Source organism: Bos grunniens, chromosome 18, assembly GCF_055505025.1.
Source record: "Bos grunniens cultivar Pamir isolate PY7600 chromosome 18, Bosgru_T2T1.0, whole genome shotgun sequence".
In the NCBI taxonomy this organism is placed as follows: Eukaryota; Metazoa; Chordata; class Mammalia; order Artiodactyla; family Bovidae; genus Bos; species Bos grunniens.
The window spans coordinates 63,102,146-63,127,792 of record NC_141182.1 but is presented as its reverse complement, the minus strand read 5'-3'; the positions used below and the strand labels follow the sequence as shown (position 1 = coordinate 63,127,792).

The 25,647-nt window shown below is 43.2% G+C and overlaps 1 protein-coding gene across 1 annotated transcript; it reads left to right on the top strand.

Moving 5' to 3' along the window:
* The first annotated feature begins 17,925 nt into the window (after positions 1-17,925).
* Positions 17,926-19,262, top strand: LOC147354669 (putative killer cell immunoglobulin-like receptor-like protein KIR3DX1). The gene has a single exon (XM_086354581.1). It carries the CDS (start codon positions 18,057-18,059, stop codon positions 18,621-18,623), a length of 567 nt encoding a protein of 188 aa, XP_086210707.1. The 5' UTR covers positions 17,926-18,056; the 3' UTR covers positions 18,624-19,262.
* Positions 19,263-25,647: the final 6,385 nt, after the last annotated feature.

Sequence of the window (25,647 nt, the reverse complement as noted above, 5' to 3'; positions counted from 1 at the left end):
GAAAAGATGCTCAACATCACTCATTATCAGAGAAATGCAAATCAAAACCACTATGAGGTACCATTCCACACCAGTCAGAATGGCTGCGATCCAAAAGTCTACAAATAATAAATGCTGGAGAGGGTGTGGAGAAAAGGGAACCCTCTTACACTGTTGGTGGGAATGCAAACTAGTACAGCCACTATGGAGAACAGTGTGGAGATTCCTTAAAAAACTGGAAATAGAACTGCCTTATGATCCAGCAATCCCACTGCTGGGCATACACACTGAGGAAACCAGAAGGGAAAGAGACACGTGTACCCCAATGTTCATCGCAGCACTGTTTATAATAGCCAGGATCTGGAAGCAACCTAGATGTCCATCAGCAGATGAATGGATAAGAAAGCTGTGGTACATATACACAATGGAGTATTACTCAGCCATTAAAAAGAATACATTTGAATCAGTTCTAATGAGGTGGATGAAACTGGAGCCTATTATACAGAGTGAAGTAAGCCAGAAGGAAAAACACCAATACAGTATGCTAACGCATATATATGGAATTTAGAAAGATGGTAACGATAACCCTGTATACGAGACAGCAAAAGAGACACTGACGTATAGAACAGTCTTATGGACTTTGTGGGAGAGGGAGAGGGTGGGAAGATTTGGGAGAATGGCATTGAAACATGTAAAATATCATGTATGAAACGAGATGCCAGTCCAGGTTCAATGCACGATACTGGATGCTTGGGGCTAGTGCACTGGGGCGACCCAGAGGGATGGTATGGGGAGGGAGGAGGGAGGAGGGTTCAGGATGGGGAACACATGTATACCTGTGGTGGATTCATTTTGATATTTGGCAAAACTAATACAATTATGTAAGGTTTAAAAATAAAATAAAATTAATTAAAAAAAATTATTCAGTGGAAAAAAAACAAAACCAAAAAATAAAATGTCTATTCAGTAATGTTTTACAAGGATGAACATATTTACAAGACAGAAACAGACTTGTAGACTTAGAGAACAATCTTAGAGTTACAGACGGGAAGGGTTGGGGGAGCGATAGATTGGAAGTTTAAGATTGACATGTGCAGTGTTATATTTAAAATAAAATGCTTTCCATGAAGAATAATAAAATCAATGCTAGATGGCCTTTAAAAAGATGAAGTATATTCTGTTTGAGATATCCAGTGTGGTGGCACTAGCCATGTGAGGCTGTGTGTGTACGTGCTAAGGCAATTCAGTCATATCTGACTCTTTGCAAAGCCATGGATGATGTGTAGCTCGTTAGACTCCTCTGTCCATGGGATTCTCTAGGCAAGGATACTGGAGTGGGTTGCCATTACCTTCTCGAGGGGATCTTCTTGACCCAGGGATTGAACCCATGTCTCTCATGTCTCTTGCGTTGGCAGGCAGATTCGTTATCACTGAGCCATTGGGGAAGCCCCCTCAACCTTTCCCAGCCATGTGCCCTGAGGGTGCTGGGTTCCAGGGGTAGAAACATGATAACAAAATCTCCTTCAGTCTGGATCCTCAGTGGCCAATAAAGTAGTTACCCAGCCACGCTGTACAATGACTCTACATGTATATGAAGTAAAGCATTCAGTTCCTCACTCACATCCACCACATTTCAAGTGCTCAGTAGCATCATGTGCCCAGGTGCTATGGTGTTGTTCAGAGCAGATGTTTAAAAAGTCCAGTCATCACAGAGAATTTTACTGGACATTCCACTCCAGATCACTGAAAGGCTGCAGAGACAACACTTGCCCCAGGGAGGCTTTGCATGTGTTGTGTTAATCTATCAATACTTGTACATTTTTTTCTTTTTTGCTTCTTTTCACTGAAGCAAATGATTTGAGAATCTTATGCCTTTTAAATTATCAACTGTTGGCACAATATGGCTTGGCTCAACGAAGAGGAGGGCTGAAGAGCATAACACCATGAGGACCCCAGCATGAACTGAGCTGGCAAATGGGGTGAAAATCAAGCTCCATGGAGCCTTAGTTGCTCCCTGAGGTTGTGCATGTGATCTTTCCCCTGGCTTAGAACTAAATCACCCAAGAACTGTTTTACCAAGAGAAATGTCAGGATCGCTAGAAGTGAAGACATGCTGGGGCTTCTGTGTTGCTACTGTGAGAGAGCATATACCACACTGCTGTGTGATATATCTGAACGTGCATTCATTTCATAATATATGTAAGTCAGGTCATTACCTTGGATACCACACAGCTCTATGTCAATTATAACTCTGTGAAACTGGATAGATAGACGATACATGTGCTTAGTTGCTCAGTCATATCCACCTCTTTGTGACCCTTTGGACTGAAACCTTATAGGGTCCTCTGTCCATGGGATTCTCCAAGCAAGAATACTGGAGTGGTTGGCATTTCATTCTCCATGATGATATGTAGACAGACACATAGATAGATCAATAGATTTCAGTGGTTGCAATACCACTTCCTGAGGCAGTTGATGACTTTAGCAGGCTATTTCCTGTCTTTCTTAAATTTTGCTTCATGGAAGTATATCATATGTATTAATATATGCATCTGTCCTTGATCAGGAGCTCTGACAAGGTCCATTCTTGTCTGACCCTGGAGTCTTTGTTGGTTGAAGAGGAGAGCAACATGCAGCATCAAAGGATGCTTTGAAGAGACAGAAATGACTCACATGCTTCCCCTCAAGGGGACAGAGACACAATTTGCTTTTTACAGACATTGGCCTGTCACTGGGAGAAATAAAGGCTGCCCTCTGGGCCCAAGAGGAAGAGTTGTGCTTTCTTGTGGGAGCAGAGTGTACTTTGCAAAACTCTCCAGGCCTCCTCGCTTGTCCACCCCTTGGTTCACCAGTTCTCTAAGGGCATCACTGAAGGTCACACTCAACACCTCCACTCTTACATCTCATATTCAATCACACAGTAAAAGAATTCAGCCCCCGGGGTCCCCCTGGCCCCTGCTGTCTTCTCCATCTACAGAGTCCACCCACAGCCACACCTGGATTCCAGCCACAACCTCCCTGGGTTCTGAGCTCCAGACCCACACTCCCATCTCCAGTTCACCCTCCACATTTCATCTTTCTAACTCACATTTCAGAATCTGCTTTCTGCCCCCCAAATCCCTCCATGGTGCCCACATCTTCAGGGCAAACTCCAAACTCTTCTATCTAAATTCAATCCTGTTCATGGTCCTCCAGAGTTGACCCCCACCCCCAACCTCAGCTCGCACCTTTTCTTCCAAACGATACTGGTACAATTACACCACACACACACACACGGAAAATGGGCCATTTAACATTTGTGTGCTCTCTCATATCAGCTCTTCTGAGAACACTCAGACTCAACAAGTTCCTTTTGTACTCCCAATCGAAAGTAGACACAAAGGTAGACACCATCATTTCCATCACTTGTTAATGGGTTTTTGCCTTATTAAGGGGCAATTTTCATAAGAAAAATCCACATAAATCATTTAGAATGCTGGTTGACACACCCATATCAGAATAATTGAAGGTCAAAATTATTTATTTTTAATTAAAAAAATTAAATTTATACTGTCATTTCCCTTTTCTCTACAGCATCTAATATAATATGACCTTCATAAAGTTTTCTTATCATACAGTTTCTTGCTTATATCTTCCATTTTTTCTTAAAAATAAAATCATCACCCTTGAACAGTGGACAGCACTGTACATGACCACATCAATTCCCCCTGTCCCCTTCAGTAAGCCCCTGTGTCCCAGGGTTCTATGGAATGTTCTTTTCTGTCTAGAATGTACCTGCTCCTACCCATGGCTCTCCAGCTCCTCAAGCAGCTATTCTCTCAAGTAGTGTAGACGTTGTTGTCATTGTTCGGTCACTAAGTCATGTGTGACTTTTGCAACCCCATGGACTGCAGCATGCCAGGCTTCTCTGTCCTTCACTATCTCCCACAGTTTGCTCAAACTCAAGTCCATTGGGTCTTGATGTCATCCAACCATCTCATCCTCTGTCACCCTCTTCTCCTCTTGCCCTCAATCTTTCCCAACATCAGGGTCTTTTCCAATAGTCAGTTCTTTGCATCATGTGGTCAAATTATTGCAGCTTCAGCTTTAGCATCAGTCCTACCAATGAATATTCTCAGGGTTGATTTCCTTTAGGATTGATCGGTTTGGTCTCCTTGCTGTTCATGAGATTCTCAAAAGTCTTCCCCAGCATTACAGTCTAAAAACGTGTTCCTCAGTGCTCAGCCTTCTTTATGTCCAACTCTTACATCCATATATGCCTACTAGACACACCATAGCTTTGACTATAAGGAACTGTGTTGGCACAGCACTTTCTAATACAGTGTCTAGGTTTGTCACAGCTTTTCATCAAAGGAGAAGGGTCTTTTAATTTCATGGCTGCTGTCACTGTCCACAGTAATTTTGGAGCCCAAGAAAAGAAAATCTGTCACTGTTTCCACTTTTTCCCTAATATTTTTTTTTTCTTTTTTTGCCATGAAGTGCTTGGACCACAGTTCAGGAGCTTCATTTTTTAAAATGTTTACAGTGTAGACATGGAACACAGTTATTTTCTTGTTTCTTCTATTTTAAAAATAATTGATTATTAGCATTTGATGCCCTCATTCTGCAGAACCTGAGTTCTTCGAGCACCTACAGAAGATGGGTTTACCTGGGTCATGGGTGTATTTCTGTTGTGTAGCATCAATGCCTGGTACAGAGTAGGTGCTCTGCAATAATTTGTGAGCTGACTGAAGATGAGAAGTAAATTCCATTTCTGGAGGGGACTGGGAAAATAAAGTTCTGAGTTGTATTTGGAGCCAGACTGTCCGGGACTGACTCAGGGCGAGAACCTGGGTCCCACCCTCTAGAGCAGGCAGTCAGACTGGGCAGAAAAGGAGCTGAGACCTCAGGTCTGGGCTGAGATGCCTCCTGAGCCCTGCCTGGAGACATCGGCGCCAGGTCCATGGAGGGGCAGCCCTGTTGCTGCAGGTCCACAGCTGTGGGAACCCTGAGGGGCCGCAGTGGCCCCCCAGGGACCACATCCTGTTTGTCCTCTAAGGCCCCATGGTCTCTTCATCTGCACAGGGCGGGGGCAGCTGGGAGGCCAGAGCTGCAGACATGACTTTTATCCTCTCTGAGCTTCTCCTCCTCGTCCAGATGTGATGGGCAGGGAGGGAACCGCATGAGGGCACGGGATGCCCACTCCACCCCCAGTTCATGGGAACCTCAGTGCTTGAGCACTGGAGGAGCCAGGGATCCTGACGGGGAGAGAATCAGCCCAAGCTTTTGGTGGCAAATCTCTCACTTTCAGGGCTGAGTCTGGGCCAGAGGACCCCAAGCCCTGCAGGTGAGTCTTCCCACGGCTCCTGGGTCCCCATGTCTCACTTCGGTCCCAGGAAATCGGTGGAGGAGGAGGTGGGGGCACTGGGATTCTAGAGTGATGCTGGTGAAACCTGGAAGGGCTCCTGAGCTGACCTGGGGAGTGAGGGGTGGGGAGGTCCTTGGACTCAGCCTCTGACTCCCTTCCAGGGACCTTCCACAAACTCACCATCTGGGCTGAGAATCTCTTGGGCAGTTCAGGGTGCCCATGTGATACACCATATGCACAGATGGAATGTGAGAATGAGTACGCAGACAATCAGAGATTATACTGCAGTTGGCCTGCACTATTTGAAGAAAGAAATGGCAATGCATTCCAGTATTCTTGCCTGGAAAATCCCATGAATATTGGAGCCTGCCAGCCTACAGTCCATACGGTTGCAAAGAGTTGGACATTACTGAGTGACTTCATTTTCTTTCATTTTATTTTAAAATTTATTTGTTTTACTGGTTCCATTTTTTAATCTCATAATATTTATATTTTATTGAAGTGTAGTTGACTTACAATGTTTCAGGTGCACAGCAAGGTGATTTTCAGTTATACAAGTATGCATACATTATTTTGCAGATTACTTTCCATTTTAGGTTATTGCAAGATATTGACTATAGTTCCCCATGCTATACAGTAAATCTTTGTTGCTTGTTGCATATCTTTTTTTTTTTAATTAGAAATCTAGCATTGTATTTGTACTTCTATTTTTAAATTTATGGTATATTCCACATCAGTGTTATGCTACACTAAAAGTAATGTTTTATGTTATGTACATTAAAAGTAAACGGAAAATAATGGCAATGTTAATTGTGGGAGGAAATATTGACTCGAATTATGTTACTGGTGGGCTTTCCTGGGGACTCAGATGATAAAGAATCTGCCTGCAGCACAGAAAGATCTCCTGGAGAACGAAATGGCAACCCACCCCAGCATTCTTGCCTGGAGAAGCCCCATGGACAGAGGAACCTGGCGGGTTGCAGCCCATCACAAAGAGTCAGACACGACTGATGGACTAAACTATTCTCAAGGCTCTGACTTGAAAGGTATAACACTTTCCCATTCATATAGAGATAAAAAGTGGCAGAACAGACAGAACCTTTTGTCTTGTCAGGGGCTTAAAGGGACATTATGACCAGGCATGCATGGACAGCTTCAAGAACAGAGGATTCCAGGATTAAAAGATTTCCCAGTGGAGGGGATGTAAGTATAGCTATGGCTGATCCATGTTGATGTATGGCAGAAACTAACAATATTATTCAGTTCAGTTCAGTCGCTCAGTCGTGTCCGACTCTGCGACCCCATGAATTGCCTCACTCCAGGCCCCCCGTGTCCATCACCAAGGAATATTACTCAGCCATTAAAAAGAATGCAGTTGAATCAGTTCTAATGAGATGGATGAAACTGGAGCCTATTATACAGAGTGAAGTAAGTCAGAAACTAAAACACCAATACAGTGTACTAACACACAAACATGGAATTTAGAAAGACAGTAATGATGACCCTATATGTGAGACAGCAAGAGACACAGATGTAAAGAACAGTCTTTTGGACTCTGTGGGAGAGGGTGAGGGTGGGATGCTTTGAGAGGGTAATGTTGAAACGTGTATATTATCATACGTGAAGTGGATCACCAGTCCAGGTTTGATGCATGAGACAGGGTGCTCAGGGCTGGTGCACTGGGATGACTCTGGGGGATGGGATGGGGAGGGAGGTGAGAGGAAGGTTCCAGATGGGGAATACATGTGCGCCCATGGCTGATGCATGTCAATTTTTTGCAAAAACCACCACAATATTGTAAAGTAATTAGCTTCCAATGCAGAGTTCCTAAGAATAGCAAGGAGAGATAAGAAAGCCTTCCTTAGCAATCAATGCAATGAAATAGAGGAAAACAACAGAATGGGAAAGACTAGATATCTCTTCAAGAAAATTAGAAAGGCCAAGGGAACATTTCATGCAAAGATGGGCTCGAAAAAGGACAGAAATGGTATGGACCTAACAGAAGCAGAAGATATTAAGAAGAGGTGGCAAGAATACACAGAAGAACTGTAGAAAAAAAAGATCTTCACGACCCAGAAAATCATGCTGGTGTGATCACTCATACTCACCTAGAGCCAGACATGCTGGAATGTGAAGTCAAGTGGGCCCTAGGAAGCATCACTATCAACAAAGCTAGTGGAGGTGATGGAATGCGGGGAGCTGCCCGTGAGAACGGGGTCCTTTGTCTGAAGGACACAGCTCTGGGAGCTGCCTCAGTCCTTGAGGGTTTGCTTGCAAACATAGCTCTCTGTCCCACCACCCCAGAGATTAGGCAACTATCTACTGCAGACACCTGGAGTTCTGGGCAAACTTCTCATGCACAGGGAAATGTTATCTGGTGTAAGAAATAATAACAGGGTGCCATTCCCATGCTCTCAAGATTTCTTGTGACTTTTTGTAAGATGTATAGGTCAACCAAGAAAAAAGTTAACTGTCTTGTCTTTCTCACGCTCTCCTGTATAAATATGAGATGCTGAATAAAGTCGTGGTCAGACTGCTTCCCTTTGTGGAGACGTGTCTGAACCTCTCGACCCCATCTTTGTTGTAGAATTTCTTTTGCTGTAGTTTTCTTTCTCAGCCACGCCGTGCACGTTCTCGGGACCTGATCGACTTTGCCGGCTGGCTCCGGCAATGGGATTCCAGTTGAGCTATTTCAAATCCTAAAAGATGACACTGTGAAAGTGCTGCACTCAATATGCCAGCAAATCTGGAAAACTCAGCAGTGGCCACAGGACTCGAAAAGTTCAGTTTTCATTCCAATCCCAAAGAAAGGCAATGCCAAAGAATGCTCAAACTACTATTGCACTCATCTCATCCACTAGTAAAGTAATGCTCAAAATTCTCCAAGTCAGGCTTCAGCAATGCATGAACTGTGAATTTCCAGATGTTCAAGCTGGTTTTAGAAAAAGCAGAGGAAACAGAGATCAAACTGCCAACATCTTCTGGATCATTGAAAAAGCAAGAGACTTCCAGGAAAAAACATCTGCTTTATTGACTACGCCAAAGCCTTTGACTGTGTGGATCACAATAAACTGTGGAAAATTCTGAAAGAGATGGGAATATGAGACCACCTGACCTACCTCTTGAGAAACCTGTGTGCGGGTCAAGAAGCAACAGTTAGAACTGGACATGGAACAACAGACTGGTTCCAAATAGGAAAAGGAGTATGTCAAGGCTGTATATTGTCACCCTGCTTATTTAACTTATATACAGAGTACATCATGAGAAACACTGGGCTGGAGGAAGAACAAGCTGGAATCAAGATTTCTGGGAGAAATATCAATAACCTCAGATATGCAGATAACACTACCCTTATGGCCAAAATTGAAGAAGAACTAAAGAGCCTCTTGATGAAAGTGAAAGAGGAGAGTGAAAATATTGACTTAAAGCTCAACATTCAGAAAACTAAGATCATGGCATCCGGTCCCATCACTTCATGGCAAATAGATAAGCAGATAGTGGAAACAGTGTCAGACTTTATTTTTCTGGGCTCCAAAATCACTGTAGATGGTGACTGCAGCCATGAAATTAAAAGACGCTTACTCCTTGGAAGGAAACTTATGACCAGCCTAGACAGCATATTCAAAAGCAGAGACATTACTTAGTCAACAAAGGTCCATCTAGTCAAGGCTATGGTTCTTCCAGTGGTCATGTGTGGATGTGAGAGCTGGACTATAAAGAAAGTTAAGCGCCAAAGAATTGATGCTTTTGAACTGTGGTGTTGCAGAAGACTCTTGAGAGTCCCTTGGACTGCAAGGAGATGCAACCAGTCCACCCTAAAGGAGATCAGCCCTCGGTGTTCATTGGAAGGCTTGATGTTGAAGCTGAAACTCCAATACTTTGGCCACCTGATGCGAAGAGCTGACTCATTTGAAAGGACCCTGATTCTGGGAAAGATTGAAGGCAGGAGGAGAAGGGGATAACAGAGGATGAGATGGTTAGATGGCATCACTGACTACAATGGGCATGGGTTTGGGTAGACTCCGGGAGTTGGTGATGGACAGGGAGACCTGGCGTGCTGTGATTCATGAGGTCACAAAGAGTCAGACATGACTGAGCAATTGAACTGAACTGAACTGAAAATAAATAAACTAATTAAAAAAGAAGAAGAAGAAGAAGAAGAATCCTCTCCAGCACCACAGTCCGAAAGCATCAGTTCTTCAGCACTCAACCTGTTTCAGTGCTTGGGCAGCTGGAGGAACTGGGGACCCTGATTGGGAGATAATCAGCCGAAGGTTCCAGTGGGAAATCTCCCTTCCAAGGCTGAGTCTGGGCCAGAGGACCCCGAACCCTGCAGGTAAGTCCTCCTGGGGCTCCCAGAACCCATGTCTCACTTGAGCCCTGGAAACTTGGTGGTGGGTGAGGTGGGGTTACTGGGATTCTAGAGTGATGCTGGTGAAACCTGGAAGGGCTCCTGAGCTGAGCTGGGGACTGAGGGGTGGAGAGGTCCTAGGACTCAGCCTCTGACTTCCTTCCAGGGACCTTTCACAAACCACCATCTGGGCTGAGCCAGTATTGGGCAGTTTCAAGATGCCCATGTGAATACACTGTATGCAGAGTTGGAAGGTACAAGTAAGCACATAGAACATCAGGGAGTATGCTGTAGTTTGCTTGCACTATTTGGAGAAGGAAATGGCAAGGCATACCAGTATTCTTGCTTGGAAAATCCCATAGATGGAGGAGCCTGCCAGGCTAGAGTACATGGGGTCTCAAAGAGTCAGACACGACTGGAAAACTTTACTTTCTTTCATTTCATTTTAAAATTAATTTATTTTGCTAGTTACATCTTTAAATTTCATAATATATGCATTTTATTGAAGTGTAACTGACTTACAATGTTCCAGGTGCACAGTAAGGTGATTCAGTTATACATATACACACACAGTTTTTTTCAGATTATTTTCCATTTTGGTTATTACAAGATATTGACCACAGTTCCCTGTGCTATGCAGTAAATCTTTGTTGTTTGTTGCATATCAATTTTTAGTTTAATTAGAAAGCTAGCATGCTATTCATACTTCAATTTTAAAATTTAAGATATAAATTCCACATTAGTGTTATGCTACACTGATAGTGAAAGCATGATGCCAAAATCCCACCACGCCCACGTTAAAAGTAAGTGGAAAACAATAGCAATGTTATGTGGGAGGAAATATTGAATCTCATTATGTTACTGGTGGGCTTCCCTGTTGACTCAGATGATAAAGAATCCGCCTGCAACGTGGGCGACCTGAACTCAAGCCCTCGGTTGAGGAAGATCCCCCATGGAAGGAAATGGCAACCCACCCCAGCATTCTTGCCTGGAGAATCCCCATTGACAGAGGAGCCTGGCGGGCTGCAGCCCATGGGATCACAGAGAGTCAGGCACGACTGAGCGACCAAGCACAAGCACAATGTTACTGGTGGGAGGACAAGTGATTGCAGTAGTTGCGGAGTCGATAACATTTATCCATTCAAAGGGACAGCCACACATCTCTGGACCTGACTTCCCATTGCATCTGTTCCTTCAGCTCTAACCCTTGCGCTCTGCTGTCTGTGCTTAGTCATGCTGACTCTTTGGTAAAAGAATGTTGCCTAGAGCTTGTAATATAGGAGAACCCATTCTCAAGGCTGGAGAAGCAAATGGCAACACACTCTAATATTCCTGCCTGGAGAATTCCATGGACAAGGAGCCTGGTGGCCTACAATCCTTAGGGTCACAAAGAATCGGACATGACTGAGGGACTAAGACTATTTTCAAGGCTCTGAACTTGAAAGGTATAACACTTTCCCATTCGTATAGAAATAAAAAGTTACATAACAGACAGAAACTTTTGTCTTGTTGGGGACTTAAAGGGATATTACGACCAGATGTGCATGGACAGCTTCGAAAACAAAGGATTCCAGCATTAAAAGTTTTCCACAGTGGTGGGGACGTAAGTATAGCTATAGCTGATCCATGTTGATGTATGGCAGAAGTCATCCCAGTATTGTAATTGTCCTTTAATTAAAAATAAATAAATTAAGGGGGGGGAAGCTTGGACAGGAATTCTCTGGTGGTCCAGTGGTTGGGAATCTGCCTGCCCAAGTAGGGGACACTGGTTCAATCCCCAGAATGGGACTATTCCACATCCCATGGGGCAAGTAAGCCCGTGGGCCACAAGTCCATGTGCCTATAGTGGGTGCTCCACAACAAGAGAAGCCACAGCGATGAGAGACTCTGCACCACAGCAAAGAGCTGCCCCCCTTCCTGCAACTAGAGAAAGCCAGTGCACAGTGATGAAGACCCAGCACAGCCATTAATTAGTTAATTAGAACACTGCAACAACCAGCTACACCTCTTCCCCTTTTAGTGTGTGTGTGTGTGTGTGTGTGTGTGTGTGTGTGTAAGTGTGAAAGTATGAGTTCACAGGTGGGTATTTAACCTGTATTTTTCTCTCCTCTCCTTGGAAAATTCTTCCCCATAGGGTTATTTTACATTCAGTAAACACTGTTGGACCATCCCACCCCTTCAAAAAAAAGCCCATCTAACTCAGATAAGATGATTCTTTGGGGCACGAGTTCACCATCTTTTTGGTCTGCTGGCTTTCCAAATAAGGTCACTATTCCTTGCCCAAAGACCTCATCATTCTGCCCAATGACAAGCAACGTGAGGTTGGACTCAAAGCACATTCATGAGACATTGGCAGAGGTGTCATTCATTGTAGACAAAATCCATAGACGTCACACTCACAATTGGTATGTGTGGTTTAAAGAAGATATACAGATTGCCAATAGGCATATGAAAAGATGCTCAGCATTGCTCATTAGTAGAGAAAGGCAAATCGACACTGCAAGGAGGTACCACCTCATACCAATCAGAATGGCCATCATTAGACAGTTGATGAATAACAGATGCTGAGAGGGTGTGGAGAAGAGGGAAACCCTCTTACACTGTTGGAGGAGTGGAAACTGGTGCAGCCACTGTGGAAAACATTATGGAAGTTCCTCAAAAAACCAAAAACAGAATTTCCACATGATCCAACAATTCCAATCCAGAGCATATATTTGGAAAAAAAACTATACCTTGAAAAGATTCATGCACCCCTATGTTCATAGCAGCACAACTTATAATACCCAAGACATGGAAACAACCTAAATGTCCATCGACAGATGAATGAGTAAAGAAGATGTTGTATGTGCCTACACACACACACAATGGAATACTACTCAGGCATTTTAAAAATGAAATTATGCCTTTTGCAGCAGCATGGATGGACCTGGAGATTAACATATTAAGTGAAGAAGACAGAAAGAGAAAGACAATTTTCAGGTGATATCACCCATATGTGAAATCTAAAAGGAACATATCAATGAAACAGGAACAGACTCAGAGACAGAGAATAGGCTTGTGGTTGCCAAGGAGGGAAGGACTGGGAGCTTGGGATTAGCAGATGAAATCTATTTATACATAGAATGGATAAAGAATGAGGTCCTACAGTATGGCACAGGGAATTCTATTAGGTATCTTGCCATAAGTCATAATGGAAAAGAATATACATGTCAAGCTGAATCCATTTGCTGTACTGCAGAAATGAACTATACTTCAATAATTTGTCTTAATTTTTAAAAATTTGTGGTTTCTACATCTGCAATGGAACATTACATGGCAGTAAAAATGCACAAACTGAAAGGACCAAGAATACACATCAATTCTGAAACATGATATTAAGTAAATAAGAGGAAATTTTAAGAAGGGTGACTGTACTGTTACTCCATTACATAGATAATAATCAAGAGGAGACCAGATTTATTACTTAGGGAGCATCACTAATCTTAACAACCCCCACCCCCAGCAAAATGGTGTGGAGTCTCTGCCCTTACTGAGGTTCTTTCCTGTCTATGAACAACAGCTGAACTGGGTGTATGTCTGCCCTTGGAGTCCTGAAACAGCTGGGCCATTTTGCCCCAGTTTGGAGTTGATTGTTGTGGACACGCCCCTCACTCCAGCATTCTGGAGCTTGGAAGTCCCTACTTGACATATTTTGTGTTCATCTGAGTACCTAGGAAGCAAGGCTTTTCAGGCAGAACAAATCCCCCTCCCAAAAAACCACCACAGTCATCTTTACACACATTATCTTTGTGTACATTGTGGTCCTTGGATTGGAAAGGGAGGGAGAGAGAGAGACAGAGAGAGTGTCTGTGTGCAAAGTTTCCACTCACAGTTAGGAAATAATTTCAGATGAAGAGTCAGAGAAAGACAAATATCACATGATATCGCTTACTTGTGACATTAAAAAAAATGAACTTATTTACAAAACAGACTCACAGAGAATGAACTTACGGCTACCAGGGGGAATTGTGTCAGGGGAAGATTGGATTGGAAGTTTGGGACTCACATATACACACGGCTATATTAAAAATGGATGACCAGTTACTTTATTTTTTTTTAATTAATTTTATTTTATTTTTAAACCTTACATAATTGTATTAGTTTTGCCAAATATCAAAATGAATCCACCACAGGTATACATGTGTTCCCCATCCTGAACCCTCCTCCCTCCTCCCTCCCCATACCATCCCTCTGGGTCATCCCAGTGCACCAGCCCCAAGCATCCAGCATCGTGCATTGAACCTGGACTGGCATCTCGTTTCATACATGACATTTCACATGTTTCAATGCCATTCTCCCAAATCTTCCCACCCTCTCCCTCTCCCACAGAGTCCATAAGACTGTTCTATACATCAGTGTCTCTTTTGCTGTCTCGTATACAAGATTATCATTACCATCTTTCTAAATTCCATATATATGCGTTAGTATACTGTATTGGTGTTTTTCCTTCTGGCTTACTTCACTCTGTATAATAGGCTCCAGTTTCATCCACCTCATTAGAACTGATTCAAAAGTGTTACTTTAAAATATGTGTTGGTTTTGCCATACATCAACCTGAATCTGCCATGGGTGTACACGTGTTCCCCATCCTGAACCCCCCTCCCACCTCTCTACCGTACCAGCCCTCTGGGTCATCACAGTGCACCAGCCCCAAGCATCCTGTATCCTGCATTGAGCCTGGACTGGTGATTCGTTTCTTATATGATATTATACATGTTTCAATGCCATTCTCCCAAATCATCCCACCCTCTCCCTCTCCCACAGAGTCCAAAAGACTGTTCTACACATCTGTGTCTCTTTTGCGGTCTCACATACAGGGTTATCGTTACCATCTTTCTAAATTCCATATATGTGCAATAGTGTACTGTATTGGTGTTTTTCTTTCTGGCTTACTTCACTCTGTATAACAGGCTCCAGTTTCATCCACCTCATTAGAACTGATTCAATTGTATTCTTTTTAATGGCTGAGTAATACTCCATTGTGTATATGTACCACAGCTTCCTTATCCATTCATCTGCTGATGGACATCTAGGTTGCTTCCATGTCCTGGCTATTATAAACAGTGCTGCGATGAACACGGGGGTACACGTGTCTCTTTCCCTTCTGGTTTCCTCAGTGTGTATGCCCAGCAGTGGGATTTCTGGGAGCCTGTGAGCTCAACTACTGACCACCTGCTGCAACCACTGAAGCCCACGCACCCTAGAGCCTGTGCTCCACAAGAGAAGCCACTGCAAGAAGCAGCCCGCACACCACAGCTGGAAAGTAACTACCACTCACTGCAAGTAGCAAAAACCCAGTGCAGCAATGAAGACCCAGCACAACCAAAAATAAATTAAAAACAATTTTTAAGATAAAAAAAAATGGATGACCAACAAGGACCTACTGTATAAACAGAGAATTCTACTTAATATTCTGTAACTACCTAAGTGGGAAAATAATTTGAAAAGCAATAGAGGCATGTATCTGTATAATTGATTCACTTTGTTGTACACCTAAAATTAACACAGTTTCTTAATCACAAACATTACAATATAGAAGTTTTTCGTATTTTCAAAAAGCCATAATATGCATGTCTGGTCCTCTCATAAGAATGCAGAATAAAAGTCTCTATTAATGAGTTTTTAATTGGCCACCTGCAGTGAGCCTGACAAACGAGGTGGGAACACATGATTTCTCTTTTTTGAAGAGTTAAGGTTAATGAGATTTATCATGAGCTTGGGAAAAGCATCCTGCATGGTATACACTGAATCACCGTTTCTACTTCCTAAAGGCAGCAAGATCTGTCTGAATCCTCTTAGTTTTACAATATTTAGGGAAACAAGGTGACGATTGGGTCATGAGGTGTGCTCCATGATGTGGCTCAGGTCAGACTTCCATACCTGGCATGAGAAGAGGCCGGCCATCTTCCCATGTGACATGACCCAGGCTGACTGTACCAACAGCACCACCCACCTTCCACATCCTGTGACTCTGTCAGCTTTGTTCAGTTCTGCCTCCTGTCTCACAGAAGCAGAGCCATGTGCCCCACACTCCTCAGCCTCCTGAGTCTCGGTGAATCCAGAAAGACACAGTAGGAGAGGGTTATTGTGGAAATCAGAAGGTCTTCACACCACTAACCAGAATCCCTGGATGAAGGTGCAAGGAGTGTGGGGTCCATCAGGACAAGCCTTCTCTGACATGCTTTACCTTCTAGGATTCTGTGTGAGGATCTGGGCAGCTGTGGGTGAGTCCTCCCCATCCCTTATTTCTCTGTTGAGCAAAGCAGTTGGGGCTGATGCAGATTACACTGAGGGCCGGGGTGAGACACCCTGTCAGCACAGCGAGAGCCATCTACCCTGTGGATCCCCGGTCCTCCTATTGGCAATGATACTCATCTTCACTCTCCCCAGAGGTTACCCCACCTCTAGACTCTGGACCTGAAGGCACAGTGTGAAGTCTGGGAGCTGGGAGCTAGGCCCACTGAGTGCCATTTCTATCATGAGTGGGGAGCAAGAGGCTGAAGCCCACAGACCCTCCCCTACAAGCTGGCTCCTGGCATCTCCAACTGGCCCTTAACAACAGGATCTGCAGGACTGCCCACTAGACCTGACCCCAGGGAAGGGTCTGGTCACCAGGCAGGGCCACTTGGACCTTGTCACACATTTGATGTAGGTTAGCTAACAAAGGAGCGAGGTTCAAGGTTTACTTCCTTCTTTTTAATCAAGTGGCTTTTTCACTGCTTAGTTGTGGTAGTGTTAGTGGGTCGTGTCCGACTCCTTTCAACTCCATGGACTGTAGCTCACCAGGCTCCTCTGTCCATGGGATTCTCCAGGCAAGAATATGGAGGTGGTTGCCATTTCCTTAACCAGGGGATCTTGCCATCTCAGGGACTGAACCCTGGTCTCCTGCCTTGCAGGAAGATTCTTTACCATTTTGAGCTACAACAAATGCAACCGGGAAGTCCTTTTGCTTCTTCTCCATAGATCAACTTTTCTGTGGGGTTTTATTTTGCCTTCATCGTGCAGCTTGCGGGATCTTAGATCCCTGATCAGGGTTTCAAGTCGGGCCCTTGGCAGAGAAAGTGCCAAGTCCTAACCACTGGACTGCCCAGAAATCCCAATTTTTTTGTGTTTTGAGAGATAGGTTTTCATTATTTTGTCAACCCAAGAAGTGATTCATGTCCTGAGAGTTTCCATGATGTCTCTCCTGGATTGACTGTGTCTCTGTCTGTCCCCAAGCCCCAGGTGTCCTTGAGCATCAGGGTGATGCACATTAGGGGAGAAGAGTTCGAAGAATTAAAGGGGAAGCCCACCCACGAGGGCTGTGGGGAGAGCTGAGTGTTCCCATTTTCTACTCAAAGCCTGTGTCTCCTTCTCTCCTAGGTAAATATGAGAAGCTGTCTTTGTCCGCCTGGCCAAGCCCCGTGGTTCCCTTAGGACAGACTGTGACTCTTCAGTGTCACTCCCATTCCCCACTTAAGAGATTCAGACTGTTCAAAACAGATGGGAAAAGGTGTTTGCCTGAGTTCCAAGGACATCATTTCAATAACTTCACCCTTGGCCCGGTGACCAGAGAACATGCCGGGTCCTACACATGTTCTGAAACCTACTGGTCTGCACCCAGTTGACCCCCTGCAGATTGTGGTCTCAGGTAGGAGGGGTCCAGCCCAGCCCAGTACAGCCGTGCCTGCAGGCAACCCTTCCCTAGGTCCACGTCCCAGTGCAGCCCAAGACTTCCTCAGGATTCCCAGGCACCACTGAACCAGGGAAAGAGAACCCACTCTGAGCGTTTAAACTCAGGGTGTTGAATAGAGGGATGGGGTGCCCCAGTGCAGGAAGGAGGAGCCTCCCTAGGCATGAGTTAGACAGGATGCTGCCACTGCCTATCCGCAGGGAGGATGGGGCATGACCCTGATCCAGCACCTGCCACCCAGTAGGGAGCTATAATCCCACTTGAAGGAGTTGGAGCCCCAGGGAGGAGTCCCAGGAATGTCTCAGAGGCATGAGGTGGGGTAACAGGTGGGAAATGTTCCCTTTTCTCCACCTCCATCCCAACGTCCTGCACTCAGCACCCACATTCTAGATGAATGTGAAGGGAGCCAGGGTATGCATCCATAGACCCACCCCAGCCCCCACCACACATATTAGGGATGGGATGAAGCTGAGAGCATGGCAACCCACTCCAGTATTCTCAACTGGAGAATCCCATGGGCAGAGGAGCCTGGCTGACTACAGTCCATGGAGTTGCACAGACTCAACTGAAGTGACTGAGTAAGTATGCATGAACCCCAGAGCAGGTCCAACAGCTAAAGAGCTTAGAATGAGGACAGAGGAGGCTGGAGATCTTGAGCAAAGAGAAACATGAGCCAGAAGGAAAAACATGAGCCAGAGCCCGAGAACAAGGCTAAAGAGAATGCAACAAAACACAAAGGAAGGGTAACTGGCTCCTCTGGCAAATGGGGAGGAGTTTTACACCTTCAGATGTCAGGGGAATGGCCAAGGTGGGGTGACTCACTGAAGCTCACAACCTCTTTGCTCCTAGGTGTGTTCACAAAACCCTCCATCTCAGCCCACCCACGGCCCCTCATGGAGGTGGGAGAGAATGTGACCCTCCGCTGTCACTCACCGCTGTTGTTTGACAAGTTTACCCTGCACCAGGAAAGCAGCACAGGGCATTTCCAGAGACCTGGAGAGATGCTCACTCGTGGGCATGCCCCAGCTGACTTCTCCATTGGCCCCATGACTTTGGCAAGACCGGGCACCTACAGATGCTCTGGCTCTCTCAGCCAGTCCCCCTATGAGTGGTCAGCTCCCAGCGACCCTGTGGACATCATCATCACAGATGAGTGTGGCCAGACAAGTCCCTTCTGCTCTCTGTGTCACAGATGGTCTGGTGTCCAGTCCAGCATCAGTCCCGGGAGAGAATGACAGGCTGCAGAGACACTCACAAACTCAGGAGAGGGAACAAACCAGAGAGAGAGGAGGTGTGAGCACGGAAGGGAAAAGAGAACAGAGCCCCTGCCATGTGCTAAGGAGAAGACACAGCCGGTGACAGACTGAAGGAGCAAGAACGTGAAAGAACGACCAATGGAGAAAAATGTACCAGAGCAGGGACCCGGGAAATTCCCCGCTCAGGCAGCCAACGATGGTTGGTTAAGGGGTTGGTTTCCTGCTTTCATGTCAGAGCTCCCTTGCTGTGTTAGCAGCACACTGTGGTACCAGACGCCCTTGCAGTCTGGCCCCTGGGTGATCAAGACGGATGTTGACACCCTGAAGTTGCTCAGCCTCTTGGTTTAACACGTCCTTCTGCACAAAGAGGGGGGAGTGGTCCCTCCATCCCTCCCACTAAGGAGTCCCTTCTAGCCCCTGGGGGTGGGCAGGGCAGCACTAAACACGCCCTCCAGAGGGGTGATATGGGGAGGGAGGAGGGAGGAGGGTTCAGCATAGGGAACACATGTATACCTGTGGCAGATTCATTTTGATATTTGGCAAAACTAATACAATTATGTAAAGTTTAAAAATAAAATAAAACTTTCTTAAAAATGGGTTAAAAAAAAAAAAAAGAAAGAGGTGGTCAAAGATTAAATGAGAGTCTGGCAATTTCCATTCCATAATCTCTTCTGCTGGGTCAATGCCATGTTTTCTGATGGTCCCCAGCAGTAGTTAGTAGGTTGCGTTTATTTCAAGAGATCGGCACATCTGGTTGATTTTAAAATGTATTTTATCTTATTTATCTTTGTTGAAGTCTAGTTGATTTCAGATGTTGTTAATTCCTGTTATACAACAGAGTGATTCAGTTATTCATATACATATATTCTTTCTTTTAAAAAAGATATTAAATAAAATCCATTTTATAAAAATTATTTATTTTTTAAATGATATTCCATTTTTATTAAATTTTTTTGCAATTTCTTTTTTAATATAAATTTATTTATTTAGTTGGAGGTTAATTACTTTAAAATATTGTATTGGTTTTGCCATACATCAACATGAATCCGCCACAGGTGTACACGTGTTCCCATCATGAACCCCCCTCCCTGCTCCCTCCCTGTACCATCCCTCTGGGTCATCCCAATGCACCAGCCCCAAGCAACCAGTATCATGCATTGACCTTGGACTGGTGATTCTTTTCTTATATGATATTATACATGTTTCAATGCCATTCTCCCAAATCATCCCACCCTCTCCATCTCCCACAGAGTCCAAAAGACTGTTCTATATATCTGTGTCTCTTTTGCTGTCTCACATACAGGGTTATCGTTACCATCTTTCTAAATTCCATAGATATGCATTGGTATACTGTATTGGTGTTTTTCTTTCTGGCTTACTTCACTCTGTATAAAAACCTCCAGTTTCATCCACCTCATTAGAACTGATTCAAATGTATTCTTTTTAATGGCTGAGTAATACTCCATTGTGTATATGTACCACAGCTTTCTTACCCATTCATCTGCTGATGGACATATAGGTTGCTTCCATGTCCTGGCTATTATAAACAGTGCTGTGATGAACATTGGGGTACACATGTTTCTTTCAATTCTGGTTTCCTCGGTGTGTATGCCCAGCAGTGGGATTGCTGGATCATAAGGCAGTTCTATTTCCAGTGTTTCAAGGAATCTCCACATTGTTCTCCATAGTGGCTATACTAGTTTGCATTCCCACCAACAGTGTAAGAGGGTTTCCTTTTCTCCACACCCTCTCCAGCATTTATTGATTATAGACTTTTGGATCGCAGGCATTCTGACTGTCGTGAAATGGTACCTCATTGTGGTTTTGATTTGCATTTCTCTGATAATGAGTAATGTCGAGCATCTTTTCATGTGTTTGTTAGCCATCTGTATGTCTTCTTTGGAGAAATGTCTATTTAGTTCTTTGGCCCATTTTCTGATTGGGTCGTTTATTTTTCTGGCATTGAGCTGTAGGAGTTGCTTGTATATTTTTGAGATTAGTTGTTTGTCAGTTGCTTCATTTGCTATTATTTTCTCCCATTCTGAACAACATGCTGCTGAATAACAAAAAATCACAGAAGAGATCAAAAAACAGAAATCAAAATATGCATAGAAATGAATGAAAATGAAAACACAACAACCCAAAACCTGTGGGACATGGTAAAAGCAGTGCTAAGGGGAAAGTTCATAGCAATACAGGCATACCTCAAGAAACAAGAAAAAAGTCAAATAAGTAACCTAACTCTACACCTAAAGCAACTAGAAAAGGAAGAAATGAAGAACCCCAGGGTTAGTAGAAGGAAAGAAATCTTAAAAATTAGGGCAGAAATAAATGCAAAAGAGACCATAGTAAAAATCAACAAAGCTAAAAGCTGGTTCTTTGAAAGGATAAATAACATTGACAAACCATTAGCCAGACTCATCAATAAACCAAGGGAGAAAAATCAAATCAATAAAATTAGAAATGAAAATGGAGACATCACAACAGACAACACAGAAATACAAAGGATCATAAGAGACTACTATCAGCAATTATATGCCAATAAAATGGACAACGTGGAATAAATGCACAAATTCTTAGAAAAGTACAACTTTCCAAAACTGAACCACAAAGAAATAGCAAATCTTAACAGACACATCACAAGCACAGAAATTGAAACTGTAATCAGAAATCTTCCAGCAAACAAAAGCCCAGGTCCAGACGGCTTCACAGGTGAATTCTACCAAAATTTTAGAGAAGCGCTAACACATATCCTACTCAAAACCCTCCAGAAAAATGCAGAGGTACGTAAACTTCCAAACTCATTCTATAAGGCCACCATCACCCTAATACCAAAACCTGACAAAGATGCCACAAAAAAAAAAAAAAAAAGGAAAACTACAGGCCAATATCACTGATGAACATAGATGCAAAAATCCTTAACAAAATTCTAGCAATCAGAATCCAAGAACACATTAAAAACATCATACACAATGACCAAGTGGGCTTTATCCCAGGGATGCAAGGATTCTTCAATATCTGCAAATCAATCAATGTAATACACCACATTAACAAATTGAAAAATAAAAGCCATATGATTATCTCAATAGATGCAGAGGAAGCCTTTGACAAAATTCAACATCCATTTATGATAAAAACTCTCCAGAAAGCAGGAATAGAAGCAACATACCTCAACATAATAAAAGCTATATATGACAAACCCACAGCAAACATTATCCTCAATGGTGAAAAAGTGAAAGCATTTCCCCTAAAGTCAGGAACAAAACAAGGGTGCCCACTTTCACCACTACTATTCAACATAGTTTTGGAAGTTTTGGCCACAGAAATCAGAGCAGAAAAAGAAAAAAAAGGAATCCAAATTGGAAAATATGATGTAAAACTCTCACTGTTTGCAGATGACAAGATCCTCTACATAGAAAACACTAAAGATGCCACCAGAAAATTCCTAGAGCTAATCACTGAATATATTAAAGTTACAGGATATAAAATCAACACACAGAAATCCCTTGCATTCTTATACACTAACAATGAGAAAATAGAGAAATTAAGGAAACGATTCCATTCACCATTGCAACGAAAAGAATAAAATACTTAGGAATATATCTACCTAAAGAAACTAAAGACTTATATATAGAAAACTATAAAACACTGGTGAAAGGAATCAAAAAGGACACTAATGGATGGAGAAATATACCATGTTCATGGGTCGGAAGAATCAATATAGTGAAAATGAGTATACCACCCAAAGCAATCTATAGATTCAATGCAATCTCTATCAAGCTACCAACGGTATTTTTCACAGAGCGAGGACACTCCATTTTTAAAGTTATTTCTGAACTTTTCCCTGTGCTGGGTACCCCTTACTGTGGGGCTTTCTCTCCTGGCAGTGGACGGGCTTCTCATTGCAGTGCTGATCTTGTGGCACACTTCGGGCTTTAGTCAAACTGTCACTGGTGTTCTACACAAAATCATAAGTTTGTAGGAGGGAAGCACAGCATCATGTGACACAGGGGGAGGCAGGCTCATAGCAGAGAATGGCGTTTTCACTTCCTGTAGGTTAAAAACTGATTTCCATTGTTGCAATCCCTGAATGAATATCTTCCAGAGAGCCATGGAACCCTATTCTTTTTATGAAAATATGTGTTAATTTATTCTTAGCTGCATCAGGTCTCAGCTGCAGCATGGGGGATCCTCACTGTGGTGCTGCGGTGCAGTTCAAGGCTCCAGAGCTCACGGGCTCAGCAGTTGCAATATTGAGGATAGTTGCTTCAAGGCATGTGGGATCTCAGTTCTCCCACCCAGGATAGAACCCACATTCTCTGCACTGGAAGGTTGACCCTTAATCCCTGGGCCAGCTGGGACATTCCAAGCCCTGTTCTTCCCTTCGACCACAGGCATCTGTTCTTCTCCACTTTATGATCTTGGGAATCTGCTGATTCACATTAGAGGATGGTCCATAATAGAAGATGTAGGATGGGCTCCATGGGTTTCCACAGATTCCTGACAGAGTCTGTCACTGACTGGTCTTATATATGGAATGCTTTTCTTTTTTTTTTTTTTTTTTCGTTTAATTAGGTTGGAGTAGACAGACTCAGCAACCTGGGGCACACCCATGCATTTTTTTGGCTTTGATGTCCCCACCAAAGATATGGAGGTCTAGAAGAATCGCCCCCACCCCAAGAGCCTTGATTCTCTTCCATTTGCACATGCTGTCATCATGGAGGGACAGCCCAAATAAGATAGAACAGTGAATGGAGAGGTGAGTCCTCCCGCCCAAACCCTTGCCATAGCCTGAGCCCCTCCAATGCCCAATGCCCAAGCCTTCGAAGATCACATTTCACTTCATCATTCACATCTCCTTCCTCTCAGGACCCATCAGCAGAGGGTATGATATTCGCCCACTTGAACCACAGGACCCTCTCTGAGAGACTGCTCACTCCCACTCCCCTGAGCCCCATGCACCTCTCCGCCGAGACCAGTATCTATGAGGAATTTGATGTAAACCAGATCATGCTGACCCTGATCTGGCCCCATCCTTTGAGCACACAGAGTGTTATAAATTGAAGAGCTAGACCTCTTTTTAAAGGGGTTCCTCCATGGGCACTCCTTCTCCTCCTCCAAAGTAGCCCCGCAGCTCTGAAGTTAAGAGTGGAGTCCAAGAATTATAGGATCATCCTCAAAAATCCCACCAGCTCTTAGTAATCCCTGGCTATTCTAACACTCTATTTTAACTATCTAACCTTTTGGGGGAAGTTATTCTAATCAATTGCACTTACTGGGTAGGTTACCATGATCATCCTACTTTTTCAAAAATTCCAGTAAAGCATAACAATTTGCAAGTTGAGTCTTCAAATTATTCAGTTTAAAATAAAATAAAGCCATTTATCACCCTAATACCAAAACCTGACAAAGATCCCACAAAAAAAGAAAACTACAGGCCAATATCACTGATGAACATAGATGCAAAAATCCTTAACAAAATTCTAGCAATCAGAATCCAACAACACATTAAAAAGATCATACACCATGATCAAGTGGGCTTTATCCCAGGGATGCAAGGATTCTTCAATATCCACAAATCAATCAATGTAATACACCACATTAACAAATTGAAAAATAAAAACCATATGATTATCTCAATAGATGCAGAGAAAGCCTTTGACAAAATTCAACATCCATTTATGATAAAAACTCTCCAGAAAGCAGGAATAGAAGGAACATACCTCAACATAATAAAAGCTATATATGACAAACCCACTGCAAACATTATCCTCAATGGTGAAAAATTGAAAGCATTTCCTCTAAAGTCAGGAACAAGACAAGGGTGCCCACTTTCACCATTACTATTCAACATAGTTTTGGAAGTTTTGGCCACAGCAATCAGAGCAGAAAAAGAAATAAAAGGAATCCAAATTGGAAAAGAAGAAGTAAAACTCTCACTATTTGCAGATGACATGATCCTCTACATAGAAAACCCTAAAGAGTCCACCAGAAAATTACTAGAAATAATCAATGACTACAGTAAAGTTGCAGGATATAAAATCAACACACAGAAATCCCTGGCATTTCTATACACTAATAATGAGAAAACAGAAAGAGAAATTAAGGAAACAATTCCATTCACCATTGCAACAGAAAGAATAAAATACTTAGGAATATATCTACCTAAAGAAACTAAAGACCTATATATAGAAAACTATAAAACACTGGTGAAAGAAATCAAAGAGGACACTAATAGATGGAGAAATATACCATGTTCATGGATTGGAAGAATCAATATAGTGAAAATGAGTATACTACCCAAAGCAATTTATAGATTCAACGCAATTCCTATCAAGCTACCAACAGTATTCTTCACAGAGCTAGAACAAATAATTTCACAATTTGTATGGAAATACAAAAAACCTCGAATAGCCAAAGCGATCTTGAGAAAGAAGAATGGAACTGGAGGAATCAACCTACCTGACTTCAGGCTCTACTACAAAGCCACAGTTATCAAGACAGTATGGTACTGGCACAAAGACAGAAATATTGATCAATGGAATAAAATAGAAAGCCCAGAGATAAATCCACGCACATATGGACACCTTATCTTTGACAAAGGAGGCAAGAATATACAATGGATTAAAGACAATCTCTTTAACAAGTGGTGCTGGGAAATCTGGTCAACCACTTGTAAAAGAATGAAACTGGACCACTTTCTAACACCATACACAAAAATAAACTCAAAATGGATTAAAGATCTAAACGTAAGACCAGAAACTATAAAACTCCTAGAGGAGAACATAGGCAAAACACTCTCCGACATACATCACAGCAGGATCCTCTATGACCCACCTCCCAGAATATTGGAAATAAAAGCAAAAATAAACAAATGGGACCTAATTAACCTTAAAAGCTTCTGCACATCAAAGGAAACTATTAGCAAGGTGAAAAGACAGCCTTCAGAATGGGAGAAAATAATAGCAAATGAAGCAACCGACAAACAACTAATCTCAAAAAT